The following is a 22,582-nucleotide window of genomic DNA, read 5'->3' as shown; positions in this document are numbered from 1 at the left end:
TTGACCATATTGTTGGGGTTAATGTCCAGCTTCCTGGGGAAGCTACATAGAAGGAAATAATACTCCTTTGGACTGACCAATTCTGGTATAGCTATACCTTATAATAATACCATTTTCTTTCACTTTGGGTAGAAGTTTTGTTTCTTTCTTGACCAATATGCAACAGCCTCTCAGTGTCATATATATTTCAAGTTGATAAATCTTGGGGTCGGCGAGCCAGTTTCCCAGAAATAGGGTCTAATCTCAAATCTCACTCAGTTCATTAGAATGTTTGTTCGGTTGGTCGTAAGAGTGGCAAGATGAAATCAGAAATTCTTTTTTTTTAATCCTTATATTTTAAAATTCCAGGATAGTTAGCATACAGTGCTGTGTTCATTTTAGGAGTATAATATAGTGATTCAACACTTCCATACTTCACCAGTGCCCATCATAAGTTCCCTCCTTCATCCCTATCGTGTATTTCCGCCATCCCCCCACTCACCTTCCCTCTGGTAACCACCTCTTTGCTCTCTACTGATACTTTTTTTGGAGATGTGAATTTGTTGAAAAGGCACCCGCATCCTGTGAAACTTGTCTGTGACCATGCAGAAAATGTCTACAGACTTAAACAAAGAATCTTGGAGCTTGATGAATCAGTGGCAAAGTCATGGTTTTGGCAATAGGAGGCTTGGGATGGAATTCCACTCGGCCTTTGGGAACTCTGTGACCTTGAGCAAGGTCCTTTGGTGGCGGGCTCTTTGCTCATCTGTCGAATGGGAGTGATGCTAGTGAGCTGCAGGTGTGTGGGATGGTTAGTGAGGTCACACCTGCGGGGCAGTGCCTGGCCCTTCGTGGATGCCCAAGGGCTCTCAGCCCCTCTTATGGATGGATCCAGAATTGCTTAGGCCTGAAGTTTATACACTTTGGGTATGACTCTTGAAGAAGAAAAGATGCAAAATATTGGGTATCCAAGTGAATTTTTGTTTAGAATAATCAAAGAAATTGCAAGAAATCACAAATGTTTAAAAACTGACAATGACCCTAATGTGAACTCTGGGCTTTAGTTAATAATAATGCATCAGTATTGGTTTGTCAGTTTTAATAATTGTGCCACACTAACGCAAGATATCAGTAATAGGGGGAACTGTGGGGAGGGGTGGGGGCATATCAGAACTCTGTACTGTCTGCTCAGTTTGCCTGTAAATATAAAATGATCCTAAAAAATAAAGTCTATTAATAAGAAAAACCCACGTATGTATTCACACGTATACTCACCAACATATGTAGATAAATTGAAAAGATATCCTAGATTTTCATGACATGAAAATACTCCATTCATCAGCAAGAGTGCCTTCCAAATCATAAATAAATAATGCAAGAAAAAATACAACACGAACTTCACATGAAAATTCAGAAAAAAACAGCAAAATATTTTTATTAATTCTAACGACTTGATATTTCTATAGTATTTTTTCCTAACCATTTTGGCTAAATGCTCTTTGGTGGCCCTCTTCATATGATCACAATTTTGTAAGATCGATTTCTATAGACAGAAGAGAAAGATAATTCTCTAGTGTGATTGATCAGAATTTGATTTTTTAATTGATAGTTTTAAAAAGTTTTTTTTTCATTCTCACAAGTTGTTTTGGATAACGTCCTAAAAAAATTTTAGTCAAATTCGAGAAAAGTTGTGTCAAGTTTCTTTCATGTTTGAGCAGAAGGATTTCAGGGCACTTCAGTTTTTCTTGTGCCATGACCTCATCTGAAATACTTTTCAAATTGGGAATTGGAAGGAGGCCTTGCAAAGGAGGGGCCCTGAAACATAAGAATCACAGGAAGTCAGCTTCTACCCCCTTCTTTTCATGGTTGCCTGGTGGTCTTTTGTGTTTAATAGTCATGTCAATGAGTGGCTCTCCTTGGCATGAGTCATTAATACCTTTGTGGATCTGTTCATGAGCAAGAATTTCACTGGCTTCTCCTTTCTTCTTTGAAGTGCACGGTGACTTGTGGCCGAGGGTTACGTTACCGCGTGGTTCTGTGTATCAACCACCGTGGACAGCACGTTGGTGGCTGCAACCCACAGCTGAAGTTACACATCAAAGAAGAATGTATCATTCCCATCCCGTGTTATAAACCAGAAGGTAAGTTTGTGATGCGCGTTGACGTGAAATCAAATGGTGTTTTCCAGCTCTCATTCGAATATTGTAGCATTTCCATTCAACTTTCTCAAAAAGTGGATCCACCCACAGATGCCAGTAGACCCGTCCACCTTGGTAAGGAAGATGGCCCGATGCGATTAAGTGATCTGGGAGAAAACTGAGCTCCTATTGACTCAGTGTGTATGGAGTGGCTCCTATCCATCTGGGCTCGTACGAACATTTCTTGGTGGACATAGAATAATTTAACGTAATCCCTGTTTTGAAGAAAAAGAAGTAGGGTGAACAGGAAGAGAAAAAGGTGGCATGGGGGTAGAAAAGGAGAAGAAGGATAAAGAGAAAGAGGAGCAGGAAATGTCCCCCAGGGTTCTCGTTCTTTGTTCCCACAGTATTTTATACACATTCTTCATTGTGTGTCCTGTCACTGCTATAGCATGAATGAAGACTTTCAGCTCCCAATCTAGACCTCCACATGCTTCTAGAGTTTCTTTTGTTGTTCCTATTTGTTCCACATGAATTAGCAGAAATGGGTAGCATCCATGGGCAGGAAGTCTTGGCATCAGCTCTCAGATATACGTTCCTCTCTAGACAGAGTTATTGCCATATACTTTAGTGACGTAGTTCCAACCCTATGACAAGTTATTTCCTGTCTGGAAATGAAAGGGGGATTATTCCCACCTGTTAGTGCCAAGAAGTCTTCCTTCTTATCTTAGAAAGGATAGTAAAATGCTCCTTCCTTATTTCTGGGTTCATTGGTCATACAAATAGCCTTACAATGAACCACTGAACAAATATTTATTTACTCTGTCTACCATCCAGAAAAATCACTGGTTGCCATGAAGGGGACCAGTCATGGTTATAGAACTTTCACCGGTGAAATCTTTTCTTCTTCCTGATGCATTTGATGGCACTCTTGTAGCCATGTCCTCAGCACCTTCACTTGCCCCACAGCGGTACCAAATGATTTCCTTTCTTATTTCATAACTACTGTTTCTGTCTTCATAGCTTAGGAGGCCTAAAAGGACAGAAAGGGGCATGCATCTTGCTCCTGCTTGGTGGTTGTAATTGGTAATGAGCTCCCTCAGCAACTACAACAATAAAAGCTTAAGTAAACCAGAGCACAGATTCCCCTCCTCCCAACTTTCCAAACATCTATGTGATTTGATTTTCTCTAGTGATTTCTTTATTCATGGGCAACAAGAATTCGTGGCAAAAGAAAGCAAGCTGATATGGTTGAAGTAAGAGTTTACTACATAAACAGCACAGGTTGGTGTTGGTTTATAAAAGGCACTTTTATGTTCACTTGGAGAACATGTCTGACTGTGCTGTGGGATCATCTGGTTGCATTTGGATTATGTGTTAATTAAAAAAATATATGACAGAAATGTCTGGTTCACCCCAGAAGCCGCTTCATGTGCTAAAAGACTCAGCTTGCGTTTGCAAAGCATGACTGCTTTATTGATGAAACCTTCAAATAATGAGCATGTATCCAACTCCCTTAAGCTTGTTGTTTATGTTCCTTTTTTCTTAGAAAAAAGTCCAGTGGAAGCTAAGTTGCCTTGGCTGAAACAAGCACAAGAACTAGAAGAGACCAGAATAGCAACAGAAGAACCAACGTGAGTCCAGGGCCTTTTATGGGAGTAATCAGGGCATAGCCAGTTAACATGATATATGTAATTTTTGTACTCATTGGAGTACAATGATACATCTCAAATCCAAATGACCTGAATTTTCAGGCTCTAGAGAGCTTGAGCTGGCTAGAATTCTTCTTTATTTCGCAATTCAGCAGTCCCACTTTGGCAGTATTTGTGAGAAGCACATAAAAGAACAGTGTTTGTTAACTCAAAGCAGACCCAGTGATCTGTTACAATTAAGAGATTGGGGATAATTCCTAGATCTAGATTAACACATATGATTTGACCAAGGCCCATGACGATATTATACAAATAAATCAATCATTCCATGGTTAAGTCATGGCCAATTGCTATAAAACCAGTTTCGCTGAAATGCATCATGGTGGCCTGAGTGATTATAAGGAGAAATCCCAGAGCTTCTATGGCTTGGAGCAATGGAAAGAATATGGTGGTATGTATCTTGGAGCCTAGAACCACCCCTTTTAACTATGTGACCTTAGACAAGTCTTTAAGTTTTCTATGTCTCATCCTATAAATGAGCAGGTTGGACTTGATCTCTCCAGGGTCCGTTCCAACAAAAATCCAGTGACTTCTCTCCATGTGTGATTTGGCAAATCCAGAGTGTAATGGTGTCAGTGGAAATTGAGAACCAAGAACAAATCAAAGAAACCTCTGGACGCAGAGGGATAGGGATCTAAAGAGAGTGAGGAATCAAAGGTGCTCTGAGATTTTTCATCTAGGAGTCTAGAAGAATGACAGCACCAATGACAGACTCAAGTAATTGGACAGGATAGCTGATTCTCTGTCAGACACGTCAAGTCTGTGGTGCTGACAGGCTATTTACCAAGAGAGCATTCACAGAGTGTTGTAGGAAAAAGGATCTCAGAGGTAAGAAGGTAACATGGCCAGTCTCCCGCTCAGAACAGGCATTTCTTCGTCAACACCTTCAGTGACAGGCTGAGCTCCCTGCATTGAGAGAGAGCTCGTTCTTCTGTTGAACAGCCTGAGTTATATGCAAGATTTTTCTCTGGTTGAGCTAAATACACCTCCTTCAAATTTCTGCTTTCTGAAACAGGAAAAAAAATTAAAAAACCCCCAAACCCGACATCTATGCCTCTTCCCATGTGCCAGGTTTTCACAAATTTGAAGAAAGCTGGATCCCAGGAGTGTGGTCTTTCCCAAGCTCATCACTCTTAGCCTTTTCCAGTGGTTTTCATGTGTTGTTTTTAGATCCCTTACCAACCTCATTGCTGGTTTTAGAACATGCTCATTTGTCAATCTCCCTTCCAACTGGGGCCCAGTCCAATGAGCCCTGGGGGAACGTGGATTACTTCTCTTTGAGAAGGCACTGTGCCTCCAGTGATACAGGCCAAGAGAATTGGTGCATCCCCCTTAGGACATGTGCAGAACTTTTCCACATGGACCAGTGTCAGGCCTGGAAATGAACCCAGAAGAAACTGTAGAGGCTGTGAGGTGAATGACCCCAGAGTAACTGACTGAAGAGAGAGGCTCATGACTGTAGCTTGGTGATCTCGAGGAGGAGGGGAGGTGGCAAGAAGTGGGTGATGCAGGAGAAGGAGTAGTGAGCAGAGGGAGGAGGAGACCCAAGGAAGGACCACAGTTATAAAGACCAAGGCAGGAAAGGGTTTAAGGAGGGGTGCAGATCTCCTAGAAAGCCAAGGAAAAATGATGCGGACCCAGAAAACACTATCTAGATGGACAAGAGAGTCTTTTCCAGTTAATTTTAGAGGACTGCCATTCAAAGGGTGGGGAAGTGGACAGTGCGGAGATGTAAGACATGAGTTCCCAATTAGAAGGAGGTGGGTATTTGAGTATTGAAAACGGAGTGAAGATTGGTAGGGAAGTGGATGGAAAGAAGTGGTTCTATGGATGTTTGAGTTTTGTTATTTTTTATTTGAAGTTAGGATGGTCTTAAATATGTTAAAAAATAATAAGGTTTGTAGACAAGTCAGTTAACATGTCGACACCTCCCAACTGTACAGGAAGGGTGTTGAGCTCAATACTACCGGAACCTTCTCCTTACTCTGATCTCCTGTGATTCTGTAAGGAAAGGAACCCGGGGAAAGGAGATTTGAGACAGCTGAACGGGAGTGTGTAGTTGTCACTCAAGGAAGGTTATAGAGTTCTCAGTCTAGAACGACGCATCCTACCAGAATCTTCTGTCCCTAGAACACAACTAGATTATAATTGGTGCTCCTCCCTTGCGTCATCTCTTGGTTAATGGGGTTGCTGTCCAGTTCCCCAAACCACAAGCCTGGGGTCATTCTTGCCTCTCTCTCAGTCTTCCCTTATATGTAGTTAACTACTGGTTCTGCCAATTGTATCTACTAAGTTCTGTCTCCGTCCCAGCTCCTTCTCTGTGTTCCTACTAGCATCCTGTCCAGGTCCTAAGCCCACTTCCTGAGACACTGGAGCAACCTTCTGATTCGCTTCCCACTCAGTCCCCTCAAACCCACCCATCCCGCAGCTCCTGGACAAGTCTAGCTAAGGCACAAATCTGAGTCTCTCTTTCCAACATCAAGAATATCCCCATGGTTCCCCATCACCCAAAGATTTACACTCATCCCCAAGGCCCACCAGACTTCGCGGGCGGGCATCACCCTTTGGGGCTCCCAGTCTCCTCTCCGAGCACTTCCTTGGTTTGCTTTGAGGGGGACACTCCGGCCACAGTGAACTGCTCGTTGTGCCTTGCCTACAAGACGCTGCCACCCACCTCCACGACCCCCCCCCCCAAACCGTTAATAACATTTTTATCCGAGGATAGCTGATGCAAGGTTACATTGGTTTCAGGTGTACAACACAGTGATTCTGCAAGTTTCTGCATTTTGCTGTGCTCACCACGAGTGTAGCTACTGTCTGTCACCACACAAGGCTGTGCGGTACCACCGACCACACTCCTTACGTGGTGCCTTTCCTCCCTGAGGCTTACTTATCCCACCAGCTTTTCAGTCACGCTCTCTTCTCTGTTGGGAATGGGGGGTCACCTGGCTAAGGCTTTTTTTTAATAAAGCTTTTTTTTATTATAGAAAATTTCAAGCTTATATAGAAGAGGAGAGGACAGTATAATGAAACCCCATGTGTCCATCATGCGGCTTCAACAGTTATCAGTTAGCAGGCCACTCTCGTTCCGTCTCTGCCACCAACACGGAAACCAGACTCCAGACAGCGTAGCAGTTCATTTGTAAATACTGCAGGATGTGTCTCTAAAGAAGAAGGACTTCTCCTCCTCCTCCTTCTTCCTTCTTCATTGTTGTTGTTGTTCTTCTCCTTCTCTTCCTCCTTCTCCTCATCCTCCTTCTTCTTTCTTTGTTCTTCTTCTCCTTCTCCTCCTCCTCTTCCTCCTCCCTCCCCCTCCCCCTCTCCCTCCCCCTTCCCCTCTCCCTCCTCCTCCTCCTCCGCTCCTCTTCCTTCTCCTTCTATAACCACAATACCATTTTAAAGTCGTCCTCAAATCACTTCCATCAGAATCACCCGTGGCAACTCCTGAAATGCAGATCTCTGGGCCCCATGGAGCAGACACTGGGTGGGGGGAGGGGAGCACTTAGTCACTAGCATTTTTTTTGCTCTGCCAAATACCTTTTATTTATTTATTTTTGTGTGTGTGTTAAAATATCCATAACAGGATAGGTGGAGGGGATGAGGAGGTGCAGACTTCCAGTTACAAAATAAATAAATCACGGGGCTGAAAAGAGCAACATAGGGAATACCGTCACTATTTCATTACTTTGCATGGTGACAGATGGTGACGACACACCTATCGTGGGGATCATTTCGTCATGTCTAAAACTACTCACTCTGGCACACACTTGAAACTTCAATTTCAAAAATGACCGTTTTAACCATTTTTAAGGGTACAGGTTCGTGGCATTAAGTACACTGACCTGGTTGCCCCCCCCCCCCCGGGAGCTGCTTCATCTTCCCCAGAAGAGACTCTGTCCCCATGAAGCACTTGCTCCCCAGGGCTCCCCCTAGCCCCCAGCACCTCTCTTGCACTTTCCATCTCTACAAGTTTGTCACCAGCATTTTTAGCAAGTATCCCAGGTGACTTGGGAAGGTGCATCCAAGTTTGGGAACCACTGGACCGGGTCATCTGTAGTGTCCCTTTCACAGTCTGAAAATCCTGTTCATTGTATTGAATTGGAAGGGGCGATAGCATGTAAGCCACAATGGGTTCAGGCCCTGTATTCATTCCAAACCTGCTTTTGCTGCTGGTTTCCTCCTCCCCTTACTCCCTGAGCAAAGCTGCTATGCCCTTTCCTCCTGAAAGACACCACCCCTTTCTCTCCAGAATGGAAGACTGAGCCCCCAGCACCTGTTCCCGGCCTGTGTGGCTGCCTCCTCCTTGCTTCCTCTCTCCCTCTCTCCCTCTGCGGTCTCTATGCAATTTTCCTTTATAATTCACGCTGCTGGCAGATTCCGGCCTGTTCCTGGCTGTCTAGTGTGAAGTTTATAGTTTCCTCCCACCACTTCTGACTCTATTCATTCCCTCGATTTCCAAACAAAACCGCAACATACCTCAGGTTCCAGTTCATCCTTCTATAACCACTGTCTTTTGTGGTTTGGGGATGCTTGCTTGTTGACAATGAAGGAGAAGGTGAACGTAGCTATATTTCAGATCCCCCGAGGAAAGCCTGCCAAACCTGCCTGGAGAAGATAAATATTTCTGTCTCTGTGGTTTACCATGGCCTGCGCTCTGGATTTACACAAGGAGTGGATGTTCAAAAGCTTTTTTTTTTTTAATTGGGAAAATAAAAATTATAGCTTATGAAGCTAAGCCAAGAGAACCGCAATTTTGACCTTTCTTAGCTCCCAGCTGTGGAATGTGTTGACGGTTGATACGGTTCATCGTTGTTTTAAAAGGTCTTCCCTGGAGATGTCCTGGTTTCTTTGGGATTCAAGATGCTTCTGCAGCTGTGTTGCCCCTTCTCCCATTTTTCATATGTGAAAACCAAGGAAACAGGATTTAGAGCACTTTGGATGTTTCCTTCCTGCCGTTTTGGCTTCTCCCGTTGTGGAAGCCGTATTTGCTAAAACCGAATTATGTCTTCTTTCAGACATCTGTTTTTCTCACGATGGTACTAACAGCTAATATTGAGGAGTTCATTTGTGCCAGGGTTCTATGTGGATTGACTCGTTTAATTCCAACAATTCGATTCCAACACCTTATGAGGAGGTGTTAACATTACCCTCACTTCAGGGCTGAAGACACCAAGGCACAGAAAGGTTAAGGCAGTGACCAGCATTTCAGAGCTGTTACGTGGTAGACAGTGGCTCTCTGGCATGTGTTCTAAGAAGAGCTCCAGTTTAATGTCAGGTGACCTGAATTCGAGCTCAGGTTGTCTAATAAGGTAGACAGAGAATTTAGTGGTGATATTACCCTCCTGTGAGGTTTAGGGGTCAGGGATAGCTTCCGGGGAGACGTGGGGCATGAACTCAGGTCCTGAGATGTAGGCGGGTGTCAGACGAGCAGAGTGCCAAGTATTTGGGATTGCGTGCCGGCCACTTGGTCTACGGGGGGCCGTACCTGGCGGTTGACGTATACTGAGTGTGGAGAGGGGCCTGGAGGCTAGAGAGCAAGGCAGCTAGGTTGCCGCTGGAAACAGAAGCAGGTCTTGGTCTTCATGGTGCACTAAGGAGCTTGGACTTCATGTGGAGGCAGTGGGAGGGTTTTAACAAGTGATGTCGTCACGATTGCATTTTAGAAAGATCTTTCTGGCTGTCTGCAGCTTCTTGCTGATATTCACTCTGATTAAAACAGCAGCAACAATCTGCAGCCGATCTCAAGTTGTACGTCTCTGATTATCTAGGTAGGACATATCTGCCGGGTGGAATTTCCGGAACTTAAGGCGGGCCCATCAGAGGCATTGCATTTCTACAGTCAAGTTTCATTCCAGAATGTCAGTATGAATTTACCTGTCCACGGGAGTCCTGGAGCCCGCCCTCCTTCCCACACCTGCATCAACATGGGGAAACGATTTTTTTTTAATGCCGTTTTCTAGTACATTTATGACTCCTGAACAACACGGGTTTGAAGTGCAGTGGGTCCGCTTACCTGTGGATTTTTGCAGTGTGACACTGTAAATGTACTCTCTCTTCCTAAAAGTTTTCTTAATTACACTTCTCCCTCCAGCTTACTTGATTGTAAGAAGACAGTTCGTGGTACATACAACATACAATATAGCCGCGATTGACTGTGTACGTTATGGGTAAGGCAGCAGGAGGCTGTCGATTACGAGTCTGGGGAGTCAGAAGTTACACGTGGATTCTTGACTGTGGGCAGGGGCTGCGGGGGGGGGGTCCGTGCCCCTAAACCCCGAGCTGTTCAAAGGTCAACTTTGCTTTCATGTTTTCATGGTTTCCCTGTAACTTTGATCCACGGGGAATGTGATACGTGGTGTCTCTCCCACTAATTAATGAGTTGCCCAGCACTATCTAGTGAATGATTTGTTTCGGTTTCTGATTTCAAAGTGCCTTCACTGTGTAAATGGGGTACCCCATGGCCAATCCCATAGTATTGGAATCACTGTTCCTTTTTAGTCCTTTTTTCTCTCAGGCTGTGCAAGTGCCGTGTAACTGTTATTCCCTTTCAACAGGCTCCTCACTCCTCACCTAACCTCCCGTAAAACTTGGAAGTTGTTTTGTCTGTTTCCAGCCTCTTCCCCCAAATTGCATCAGAACCGCATTCATTTGCTAAAATAATTAAACGGGGGGGGGGGGGGGAACGACAACTTTACAGTTTGGAGTCTTCTCATTGGGAGACATGTGATGTTCTTTCCGGTTATTCCTTTCTCTGGGGTTAGAACCCTCTCGGTATTTTGCGGTTTTAATCAAGTGGACTGTGCTTTCTTATAGAGTTTTTATTCTATAGTTTTATTTTTTTATGTGTTTTAAGGTTCAGTTTTTTTTGATCTGTAAAGTCAAGAAACAATGGTACTTGTTCAAAAGGTTGTTATGAAAATTATGTTCAAATAATACATGTAAAGTTCTTAGCATAGCGCCTGGCAGCCGACACTAGCAGCAAGTGTTGGCTGAATTCTGGGAAACCTGGTAAATTTAGGATAGATAGATAGATAGATAGATAGATAGATAGATAGATAGAGACTATTTTATTGAACTCTGATTTTTTTCCCGAAAATCTCAATTGACTTTACTGTTTCCCGTAGTTATCAAGTCAAAAATCTTCAATTAACTTGACTGTTTCCCATAGTTACCAAGCAAGGCATCATCAAAGAATAAATTCATCTCTTCTTTCCTGAAATTTATACTGGCCTTTTACGTTTTCTTATCCCATTTCATTATTCCTTATACTTTTTACATTTCTTTTTTTTTAAAGATTTTATTTATCATATATAAAAGATATATAAAAGAGAGAGAGAGAGAGAGACCGTGAGCATGAGCAGGGAGAGAGGCAGAGAGGGAGGGAGAAGAAGATTCCCCTGCTGAGCAGAGAGCCCGATGGAGGGCTCGATCTCAGGACGCTGGGATCATGACCTGAACCAAAGACAGACGCTTCACTGACTGAGCCCCCCATGTGTCCCTAAACATCCCATTTCTGTTGATGTCTCCATCTTTAAAATGAGCAGGGTGACATAGCTTGCTTTGTTAGGAACTATTTCAAAGTTCCTGATTTTCAAAAAAATTTTCAGGCAGGTTAGAAAATTCAAAGCTTTTGAATTGCTTTGGCTGCTATGACCATTCACCGCAAGCCGAGTGGTTTAATACACATTTGCCAGCTCAGTTCAGTAGGTGAGGAGCCCATCAGATTCTGCCGGTTCCCCTGCGCTGGGTCCTGCCAAGCCAAAATCAAGGTGTCTGTCAGCCTGAGCGCCTCTGTGGGGGAGTCCTGAGGGAGCATGTGCTTCCAGGCTCATTCAGGTCATTGGCAGAATTCAGTTCCATGCAGTCGTAGAATTGAAGTCTCCACTTCCTTGCTGGCTCTGGGAGTTGCTAGCAACTTCCAGAGGCTGCCTGCATTCCTTGGCTCCTGGCCTCTTCCGTCTCTGAGCCAGCAACTGCGGGTTGAGTGCCCTTCATTTTTCTGACTCTCTCTTGCTCTTTTCCTGCATCTCTCTGACTCCAGCCAGAGAGGTTTCTCTGTGTTTAAGGCCTCGTGTGATTGAATTATCTGCGGGGACAGTCTCCTTATCTTGAGGTGCATAACCTTAACCACTGCTGCAGAATTTCTTTTGTCATGCAGTATAACATATTCATAAATTCTGGGGACGAGGGTATGAGTGTCTTCGGGGTGGCTGTTATTCTGCCTGAAACTCTAGGTTTTTATGTTCATCATTTTTTATCACTTTTTTCCTGGAAGACAGTGTGCCTTTCCAAGCTGTATTTTAGGCACTTTAAATTTTTTTTTTTTTTTACATATTTCGTATCTGAACACTTTTTCTGTTTGCCGTGTGCTGGAACCTCTACTTGAAGAAGCCAGTATGTTCAATATTGAATTATTTAGGTTCTCTCTCATTTTGTCTCTAAAAGCCGCCATTTTAAAAAGTCCATTTTGGGGGCACCTGGATGGTTCAGTCAGTTAAGTGTCCAGCTCTTGATTTTGGCTCAGGTCATGATCTCAGGGTTGTGAGATCGAGTCCCACACCCAGCTCCATGCTCAGTGCAGAGTCTGCTTGAGATTCTGTCCCTCGCCTTCTGCCCCTCCCTGCACTTGTGTTCTCTCTCTCTCTCAAATAAATAAATCTTTAAAAAATAAATAAATAAATAAAAATTAAAAAGTCCATTTCGGAGAGGTATGATTTACATACAGTAAACCGTGTCTATTTAAAGGATGAGCTTTAACAGGTGGAAACAGCCCTATAGCATAGCCTCGGGCATGATACAGAACACTTCTGTCATCCCAGACAGTTCCCTCTGCAGCCTGCCCTTCCCCTCCACCCCTCCGATTGCTCCAGAAGCTTCTCTTGCTCTCAGCACTGCCAAGTCCTGCCTGTGTCATCATTCTGATCATCAGCCCTGGTTCTTCTGCGTTTTCCAGGTTCTGAATTCCTGATGAGATTTGGAATCATGTCCTCAGGCTTCACAGTTTATTTCTTCAGCTCCATAGTTTCCCATTTTATTCTGTCATTTTATTATCTTGTGTCTAAACTGTTACGGTAGTGAGGTGCTATTCTAAGTTCTTCTGCAAGGTGCAGACGTAGGGAACGCACTCCATTTCTCTGGTTGCGTTTTGTGCAGACATGGCATTTCAGATGTTTTCATGCGACTCTGTTCCCTTTTTGCATCCTTAAAGAATTTTTTTTCTTTGAGGATAAAACAAAACAAGACTCAGAACTGCATGAACACTATAATATCTTTTGTTTAAATAAACGATAATAGGAGCCCTTGGGTGGCTCAGTCAGTGAAGCGTCTGCCTTTGGCTCAGGTCATGATCTCAGGGTCCTGGGATCGAGTCCCACATCAGGTCCCTGCTCGGCGGGGAGCCTGCTTCTCCCTCTGCCCCTCCCCCTGCTTCTGTTCTCTCTCTCTGTGTCAAATAAATAAATCAAATCTTTAAGAAAAAATAAATGAATAAATAATAATAAATGAAAAATTTTAAAAAATCCACGGAAGAAAATCATTCTAGTTTATGCATAAACTTTGAGTTGCCATAGCTTTTCTTTTTTTCCTCCTCTGAAATCACTCATGGCTAATCTGGACAGCTCTTGGATCTGGTTTTTAAGAGGACCCTTAAAAGGACCTCTGAAAACCAACTTGAAACATCCTGGATGCCTTAGGAAAACACTGGACGCAACCATCATTTGCCCTGTTGGGAAAGGAGGTGAGCCCCCTCGCCTGCCCCGTATTCTGTCAGGGTTCTGGATCATAGGAGTCCCAGGAGTCCAATCTGAGTGAAAAAAACCTATTTCCCATTAAAGCAAAATCCCCAATTTTAAGTTTTTATTACTAAGGAGAGAGGAGGGGAAAAAATAGTGACTGTAAATGTACAGTATGCTCACGGTGAGAAAATTCAAACCTTTTCAAGCTACAAAGAAGAAGTGGAAGCCTCCTCTTCGCACTCTAGACCCTGGCACGTGCAGTCGCTTCCAGAAAAGAGAGATTATACGGGAATCAGTGTACATAAACATATGTGTTATAAATAGATATGCACTTATATAATATGTACACTACATATGCGTATGTGTGACTTTCTGTGTGTATTTCGACAAAAGATCATAGTACGTGAATTACCCCATACTTACTTCATTTAACTATCTCTAAGTGGAGGCTGTTCCTGCTCAATTAATATAGACCCACACCCTTTTTTAAAAAAAGAGTTTATTTTATCTTATCTTTTTTTAAAGATTTATTTATTTATTTGACAGAGACAGCCAGCGAGAGAGGGAACACAAGCAGGGGGAGTGGGAGAGGAAGAAGCAGGCTCCCAGCGGAGGAGCCTGATGTGGGGCTCGATCCCATAACGCTGGGATCACGCCCTGAGCCGAAGGCAGACGCTTAACGACTGAGCCACCCAGGCGCCCCAAAAAAAGAGTTTATTTTAGAGAGAGAGAGCATGAGCAGGGGTAGGGGCAGAGGGAGAGAGACTCTCAAGCAGACTCCCTATTGAGTGTGGAGCCCGATGCGGGGCTCGATCTCACAACCCTGAGATTGTGACCTGATCTGAGACCAAGAGTCGGATGCTCAACCGATTAAGCCATCTGGGTGCCCCATACCCACCTCCTTCTTTTAACTGACCTTATATTAATACATTGTATGGATTCCTTGTCTTAAAATTTTTAAAAAGATTTATTTATTTATTTTAGGAGGGGGCAGAGGGAGAAGGAGAATCTTAAGCAGGCTCCATGCCCAGTGTAGAGCCCAGCTCGGGGCTTGATCCCATGACCCTGAGATCATGACCTGAGCTGAAATCAAGAGTCAGATGCTTAAATGACTGAGCCACTCAGTGGCCCCCTCCTTATTTTAAATTTAATCCGGATTTTTCTTTCCAGTTCTGGGGAAAACAGCAAGGAAAGAAAAGAGCATTGTGCAAATATTATTCCAGTAACTCCATCCTGGACAGTCGGGCAGGCCCTCTCCTGGTCTAGGAAGGTTAGGGGAGGGAGTTCTCCACTAACAGTTTTTAGTACACACAAAAAAAATCTGGAGGGTTTACTGGTAGTTCTTTCCTGGGCTCATGCATAGCAATGGTGTTTCATTCTGCTGATTGGAATGTGCCGTTGTGGACAGCTGTGATGACGTCTTGTCCAGGGAGAGACAGTTGGAGGACTCAGAGAGACCCTCATTACCCTATCTTTCTGAGATTTTGAACATTAAGTCTGGGAACTACATCTCAATCATTTTTCTGAAGTGACTTAGTACATTATCCTGTGCATAGAGCTCTGTATTCACTTAAACATAGGAAATGATGCATACCATATTCCCCTCGTAGCATTTATGGTATGTGTTCATATGTCATAGTCTTTGGGAGAGGTTTGGAGTAAATTAACCCATTGTCCCCAGACTTACTCTATTACTTTGTCTAGCATGGGTGTCTCATGATGGAAGAGCAGGATATCTTAAATATCTATGCCTCTCTTGAATCTATGCTTTTAAATTCAGTGTAGGAATCAGCAAACATCTTCTGCAAAAACCCAGACAGTAAATATTTTAGGCTTTGCCGGCCAGACAGTTTCTGTTGCAGATACCCGGCTCTACCATGTAGCTCAAAAGCAGGCAGAATTTATGCCATTCACAAAAAGATTATCCTTCTTCCCCCTCCCCCATCCATTTAAAACCATCAGAATCATTCTTAGCTAGTAGGCTGTGGGGAAACAGGTCTGCTGAACTTGACCTGTAGGCCGTAGGTGGACAACCTCTGATTCAGTGGATAATAGTTCAGGATCAGAAATAAATACGTCATTCAGCTAGATTGTGGAAGACCTAAGATACTTTCAAGAAGAGGAAGTTCAGTGTATTTATGTAAATAGAAAAGAATATGAAAGCTTCATCTACTCTGCTGAAAACATTTGTTGTCTTGTAGCTTAGCTCCTAAATATTGAGGGTTTAATAAAACCTGCCAGTTAAAGGATAAGCCTGATAAAGATTAGATGAATACATATTGGTGAAAAATCTCCATATTACAAAAGAAATCAGATTAGAAATTATCACTGCAGAATGGCTTCTTTATTACCAAATTAAAAAAATGAATGATATATATTTTTAAAAATATTTATTTGAGAGAGAGAGAAAAAAAAAGGGAGATAGAGTGTGGGGAGGGGCAAAGGGAGAGGAAAAGGAAGAGAAGCAGACCAAGCTAAGTGTGGAGCCAGACACGGGACTTGATCTCACAACCCTGAGATCACAACCTGAGCCAAAATCAAGAGTCGGGCACTTACCCAACTGAGCCACCCAGGCGCCCCCTTATTTTAATGATATTATGCAAAGTTCATAGCACAGAACTTGAGTTATAAAATGGATGCAAACATTCAATGTATCTCTAGGGAAAATTCTGTTGTTAATAAGATTCGAAAATTGGTTAATGACATGTGAGCATCAGAAGTATGGCATTTCAAATGTTCTGAATTCCCTCTGAATGAAGTTACTTTTTCGCTGCAGAGAATGTTTATCACTCCTCTGTGGCCCAGATGTAATGATTGCATGTTCTTCCCCCCCCTTCCCGGTTTTCCGTAGGTTCATTCCAGAGCCCTGGTCAGCCTGCAGCACCACGTGTGGGCCGGGCGTCCAGGTCCGAGAGGTGAAGTGTCGCGTGCTCCTCACGTTCACGCAGACAGAGACCGAGCTGCCTGAGGAAGAGTGTGAAGGCCCCCAGCTGCCCACCGAGCGGCCTTGCCTCCTCAAGCCGTGTGACGAGGGCCCTGCCTCCAGTGAGCCGGACACCTCTCTCCAGGAGGACAGCAGGATGACTTACCACTGGGAGTACGCGGGGTTCACCCCGTGCACGGCGACGTGCTTGGGAGGTACTTGCTTCTCGCTCCAGGGATGGTCTCGTCTTGTGTTGCTAACCATTGGAGAAATCACGAAATCATTCAAGCCAAATATGCAAGTTAGAAAAGTCTGAAGGAGGTGAAATCATTTGAATAACTGCAAACTAGCCATTTCTTTATTTTCCATCATGATTATTCTAGGAAGATAAAGGGTAGTGGGATTATATCGTGATCAAAAAAATGGTATGTTCCTTTGGCCTTAGCGTCTGCATAAGTGAGATGGGGAAAGAGGCCACTGATTAATATGGAATAAATAGGAAGTGTAGGTCGAGGCAGTCTTGCCCATAAATCAGTGTTGCAAAGTGAGGTGGGCTGGGGTTGTCATATCTTCACACAGTCTGTCAGGAGTCATCCTCAGAATATAGTTAGGCTCATACCCGCACATTGGGCCAGAAACCAGTGCGGAACATACTGATGACTACGGTTTACATGTGTACATGTGGAGTCATGTGTGTAGCCTGTGGACTTGTTAGGATCAGGGAGTGCTAATATGGTCGGGGGCCTCAATAGTGTAAAAGTTGGCCCCAGGGTTATTAAGCGTTCCAGGATCCAAAAGGGAGTGAATGAGTAGAGAGCAGGAGTCCAGATAGTTATTCTCTGGGGCTCTCCTTTTTGGAAGGAAATAGAAATAATTGGAAAGTTAGATCTTCTACTGATGTGAAGGGGGCCCATCCGATCAGGAATGCAGGACTCCTGACACCTGGGGACGTGGACTCTGGTGATTGTGGCAAAACTTGGTCACTAAATGTGTGCCGACTTCAGTCCCAGCCAACGGTGGGAAGAATCCAAGCAGCTGCTGCCTTGGAAGGCAGTTGGGTCAAGTGCATGCTCCACTCCTCCTGGTGGTCCTGAGCCCATTACTTGAAACTCCTCATCAGGTCTTGGAGCTCATGGTCCTGTCACTGTGCCTGAGCCCCTCACCCTTTGTCCCCCAGGCTCTTAAGTAAATTCCCAGTCCTTCCCATCCAGTCTCCGAGACCTGATGGTATCTGTCTTTGTCCTGTCCTAATTCAGCCTCTAAACCCACCTCTCCTGACAGACACCAGTTCTCCGACATTGCCGGCCTGCTGTAGACCCAGGTGGAGGGGCGTATGTTTTACCCCAGGCTTCAGCTAAGCTACTGCTGCCTTTCATATGGACGATGCACATAGAATTTAAGAACTCTTATCTGCCCCTGCATTCTCTCTGATCTCTTACTTGCTTCTCCCTGGTTTTTAGAAGCCTACCCAACTAGCTAGGAATTCAGATTTTCTTATTCACCTGGACCCTAATTTGCTGCCAGGGCACGTAATCTCAGCCGCACCTGTGCTCCTGCTGCCCAGAACTGAACTCCTGCTCCCTCTGAGTTCAGGACCCTGGACACCACCCTTGTTAGAGCTTGGAAACCTTAACGTTTTTTTATTAAAATTCAATTAATTAACATACATTATATTATTAGTTTCAGAGGTAGACTTTAGTGTTTGATCATTTGCATATAACACCCAGTGCTTATTACTTCAAGTGCCCTCCTTAATGTCCATCACCCAGTTACCCCATCCTCCCACTCCTTCCCCTCCAGCAACCTTCAGTTTGTTCCCTAGAGTTAAGAGTCTCTTAGGGTTTGTCTCCCTCTCTGATTTCATCTTATTTTATTTTTCCCTTCCTTCCCCTTTTGACATGCTCTTGGCGATAATAGGAATGGGTACTTTCTTGATGAGTCTGGAGAATCCCTCTAGAGCTGGTTGCTGTGATGCAAGATTGGTCTCCTATTCAACTGTGATTATAGATGTCTGGAACTTTCTACTACATTACTGTGAAACATTATCTTTCTATACCCCTCCTGAGCTACCACATTCTTGCAGTTTCACCAGGAGCCTGGAGCTTTGTCTTTTATTATGAGAGCAGAAACAAATCCTACTATTGCACGCATGCCCTCAAATCTGTTAATCTCAAGCTTTTTTTAAAAAAAAAGATTTTTTATTTATTTTAGAGAGAGAGAGAGAGAAAGAGAGAGAGAGCGAACACAGGGAGGGGCAGAGGGAGATAATCTCAAACAGACTCTGAACTGAGCTCGGAGCCCGATGCGGACCTCAATCCCACGACCCTGAGATCACGGCCTGAGCCAAAATCAAGAGTCAGACACTTAACCAACTAAGCCACCCAGGCACCCCTCAAGCTTTTGAATGCTGACTTTGGTAGAATTACTGTTTTGTGTAGTACTCTGTCATCCTTGATTTTAGTTCTTTCCCTGACTGGAAAGGTCCTGCCCGATTTGGGAAAGCATGACATGTTGGGTCCTTGGAACTAACAGACCAGTTGGAGTTGCCTGAGGAAAGATGACCAGGTTAATTCTGATTCAGGTGGCAGAGTCTATTAGACCTCATCTTTGAAGCTTGATGCCAAAATGTTAGAATCTGCTATTGTGTTGTGTACCGTGGCTGAACCCATGGGAATGACTTTCTTTTTCCTTTTCCAGTTTTTTTTTTTTTTGGTAATAGCTTTATTGAGATGTAATTCACCTACCATAAATTTATGCATTTGAACTATTCAATTTGGTGGATTTTAGTATATTCAGAAAGTTGTGCAACCATCGTCACGATCAATGTTAGAATACTTTACCCCCCAAAGAATGCTGTACCCTTAAGCAGTCATTCCCCATGTTTCATCAAACCCCCATTTTCCCTGCCAGTGGCAGCCCCTGGCAGCCACTAATCTACTCTCTGTCTATTCTAGACATTTCATATAAATGGAATCGCATAATAGGTGGTCCTTTGTGACTGTCATCTTTCACTTAGTGTAATGTTTCCAGTTGAAGTTCATCCATGGTGTGGCATTAATCAGTACCTCGTTCCTTTTCATGACTCATACTATTCCATTGTATGGATGTACCATACTTTATCCATTCATCAGTTGGAAATTTGGGTTATTTGTGTGTGTTGGGCGTTGTGAATAATACTGCTATGATCATTCCGGTACACATTTTTATATGGACATATATTTTCATTGCTCTTGGGTATATACCTCGGAGTAGTAAAATGGGCTTTGAATCCATTCAACACATCCAGCTTTTGTGAAACTTGGCTAATCGAGTTTCTCCTTATTGGCCTTGTGGCCCTTTGGGCGTGCTGTGAGAAGGGAAAATGCCTTGAACGTGTCAGAAGTGCAGTTCAGTGTTCAGATGGTTGATGTGAACGTGCCTGTTTATTTTCTGACGTCCTGTTGTGAATCTGGAACCCATTTTACAAATTTTAACAGAGATCAACTTGGAAATCTTTCAATACTCAGTTAAACAACAATTTAGCCTTGGGAAGGTGTATTATATTGTTTAATCCTAGAATAATATCATTTAAATGAACCTTGGATATCCACTAACCCAAATGTTACAGTTAGGGAAACTGAGGCTCAGAGGCCATCACGCAGCCCAAAACAGAAAATAATTCTCACCCTTTAGAGAGGGTGGGTTGAATGATAAGTACAATACAATAAGCTTTTTAACTTGGCAAAAAGTGATGTGTTTACCTTTGTGGGGTCAAGCTTAAATTTTCCTTTCAAATAGATCACTAAATTCTATAATGCTGAAGGCCTAATGCTTGAAACCAAAATCCTCTATGAAGGCAGGGAACCGCATGCCTGCTCTGGGCTGGAGTCAGTGGTTTCGGGTTCTGGGCTCAGTATCGGGATGTAACAATAGGACACCGTCCTTGACTCAGTGGAATCATAGCTTCTGGTCATTCGCCTTTCTTGTCTTGATGGTACTTCTTACACGCAGTGATACTTGCCTCTCTGTGATCCATTTTAATGTTGTTTCTGAGTTGAGGCTCAGCCTCTAGAGTCCACTTATGTGTGGTTACGAGTGTCGGTTTTTAACCCTCACCCTGCTCTGCTGGAACTGAATACCATAGGAAAATAGAATTTCCCCAGGCATCTAGCTATTTCCCCAACATTCCTGTTTCTGGTAGAAGAATAATATATGCAAATTACAGATTTCTGAAAAGATAAACTTTTGGCCACATCCTGATAATCTGTGTACCTGTATCTTCTAACTTATCTTCACATCATACAGGAAATCAAAATAAATGTATTCGTCGTTATTGCTGGTACTTGAGAACCTTTCCTAAATCTGCTTTCATACTGGAGTGGCAACAGAGAATTCTTTTTTAATTCCCAGAAGCTTGAAGAATGCAGACATATTGCATCTCCAGCTTCTAGGGGCACATATGTATGCGTGCAGCCTGCGTGTGCACGTGCGTGTGCGAGCCCGTACACACAGACATCCTTTCCAAGACCCTCTGCTAAGGTTTTGTAATTTACTGCATCCTAAACCTTCCTCACCAGAATATTTCTTTGTATTTTATGTTATTTGTTGCACTTATGACCTTTCCTTTTTATCTTGGTATTTTCTAGCAGCGCAAGCTAATAGCAGATGCATGGACTTTGAAGCCTGACCCCACTTTGAACCCTAGCTCTGCCACTCTCTTTGGGCCACTTACATAAGTTTGTAGAGGCTCATTTTTGTAAAATAAGGGCCATACCTACTTCATAAGGGTTAATGAAAGGATTGAATGTGCTTATTTAACAAGACGATGTTGGAGAAGTGCTTAATCACAGTGCCTGGCATGTGGTCTATAACAAGAGTTAGTGGGATGATTATTTTTATCATAGACTAATAATAAGGCGTTCTTCTGATAATGCTGCCATTTTTTTCTCTTTTAAAAAATCTAATTAAATTGCTGAGCCCCTTAAAGAATCTACTCATTTTCAAGTCCATTCTAATGAATTCTCTAAGTAAAATAATCATCTGTGATTAACGATAGTTTCATTTTTTTCCCTTTCAAACTTATGTAAGTTTTATATCTCATTGCATCATCTAGAATCGTAAAAACAATTGTAAGTAATGTGGGCGATGCCAACCTTGCCTCGGTCCTGACAGAAACAGGAATCTCTCTGTTGTTTCGTTCAAAAACAACATTCTACAAGTATTTATTGCGTGTTTCTTTGTGGTGGGCACTGGGCTGGGTGATAGTGACTTGGTAGTTCCTACCTTTGGAACTCACATCCAGTGGGGGAAATGCGTTGATCACATAATCACACACATGCATGTAAATCACAGCTGGTTATAGCAAAAGAGATTCATGGTGCTATGAAGGCATATAATAGGAGGAACTTGACCTAATTAGGGAAGTAAGAAGAAGCTTCCCTAAAAACGGTTACACTTGAACTTAAGTCTGAAAGATGAGGAATTAATTAAGCAAAAGTGGGGCTGGAGGGGGTGGCACAGAGAGAATTCCCCGCAGAAAGAAGAGCAGGTACAAAGTCCTTAGGCGGCAGGTGCATGGTCCATCCCGGGAATGAAGAAGGCAGGTGCGGCTGGAGTACTCAGAAGATGCTGAGCTGATGCTAGAGAGGGAGGCAGGGCCTAATTAATGCCTTACGGGCAAAGCTGACTTGGTTCTTTATCCCAACCTCAAGGGGAAGCCATTCAGAGAATCAAAGTGGGAGTTACATGATCAAACTTTTGTTTATTTCCAAAAGGTGAGTCCAGCAGTATTGTAGAAAAGGGTTTGGAAGGGATAAGAACAGATGTAAGGGAGACTCCCTTAAGAATCTGTTGCTTTGTCCAGGTGAGGGCTTGGCCTTGAGTGGTAAGGAAGCTGGAGATGGAGGACAGCAGATGACTCGGAGAAATGTGGAGAAGGTGAAAGTCTGTGGGGAGAGGAGGCCAGTGGGCATGAGGGGGCCCGTCTGAGTCCTGGATTCTTTTCTGAGATGATGAGTGCTCACCAGAGGTCCTGTTGGGCGCAAGGAAATCACAGGTTCCGTTGTGGATGTAATGACTTTAGCATGCCTTTGGACTTCCAAATGGAGATGCTAAGTA

The 22,582-nt window shown here is 43.5% G+C and overlaps 1 protein-coding gene across 3 annotated transcripts in view; it reads left to right on the top strand.

Moving 5' to 3' along the window:
- ADAMTSL3 (ADAMTS like 3) overlaps positions 1-22,582 on the top strand; it is a 331,627-nt gene that overhangs the window by 208,169 nt on the left and 100,876 nt on the right. For all 3 annotated transcript variants that reach the window (XM_087856588.1, XM_045813117.2, XM_045813118.2), the window contains exons 14-16: positions 1,973-2,120; positions 3,667-3,751; positions 16,415-16,701. In XM_087856588.1, the coding sequence (XP_087712714.1) occupies positions 1,973-2,120; positions 3,667-3,751; positions 16,415-16,701 (520 nt within the window). The remainder of the gene's footprint in view (positions 1-1,972; positions 2,121-3,666; positions 3,752-16,414; positions 16,702-22,582) is intronic.

Source organism: Ursus americanus, chromosome 28 (genome assembly GCF_024610735.1).
Source record: "Ursus americanus isolate L20-20 chromosome 28, mUrsAme1.1.p, whole genome shotgun sequence".
In the NCBI taxonomy this organism is placed as follows: Eukaryota; Metazoa; Chordata; class Mammalia; order Carnivora; family Ursidae; genus Ursus; species Ursus americanus.
The sequence above is the reverse complement of the archived record's forward strand: the minus strand, read 5'-3'. Positions and strand labels throughout refer to the sequence as shown.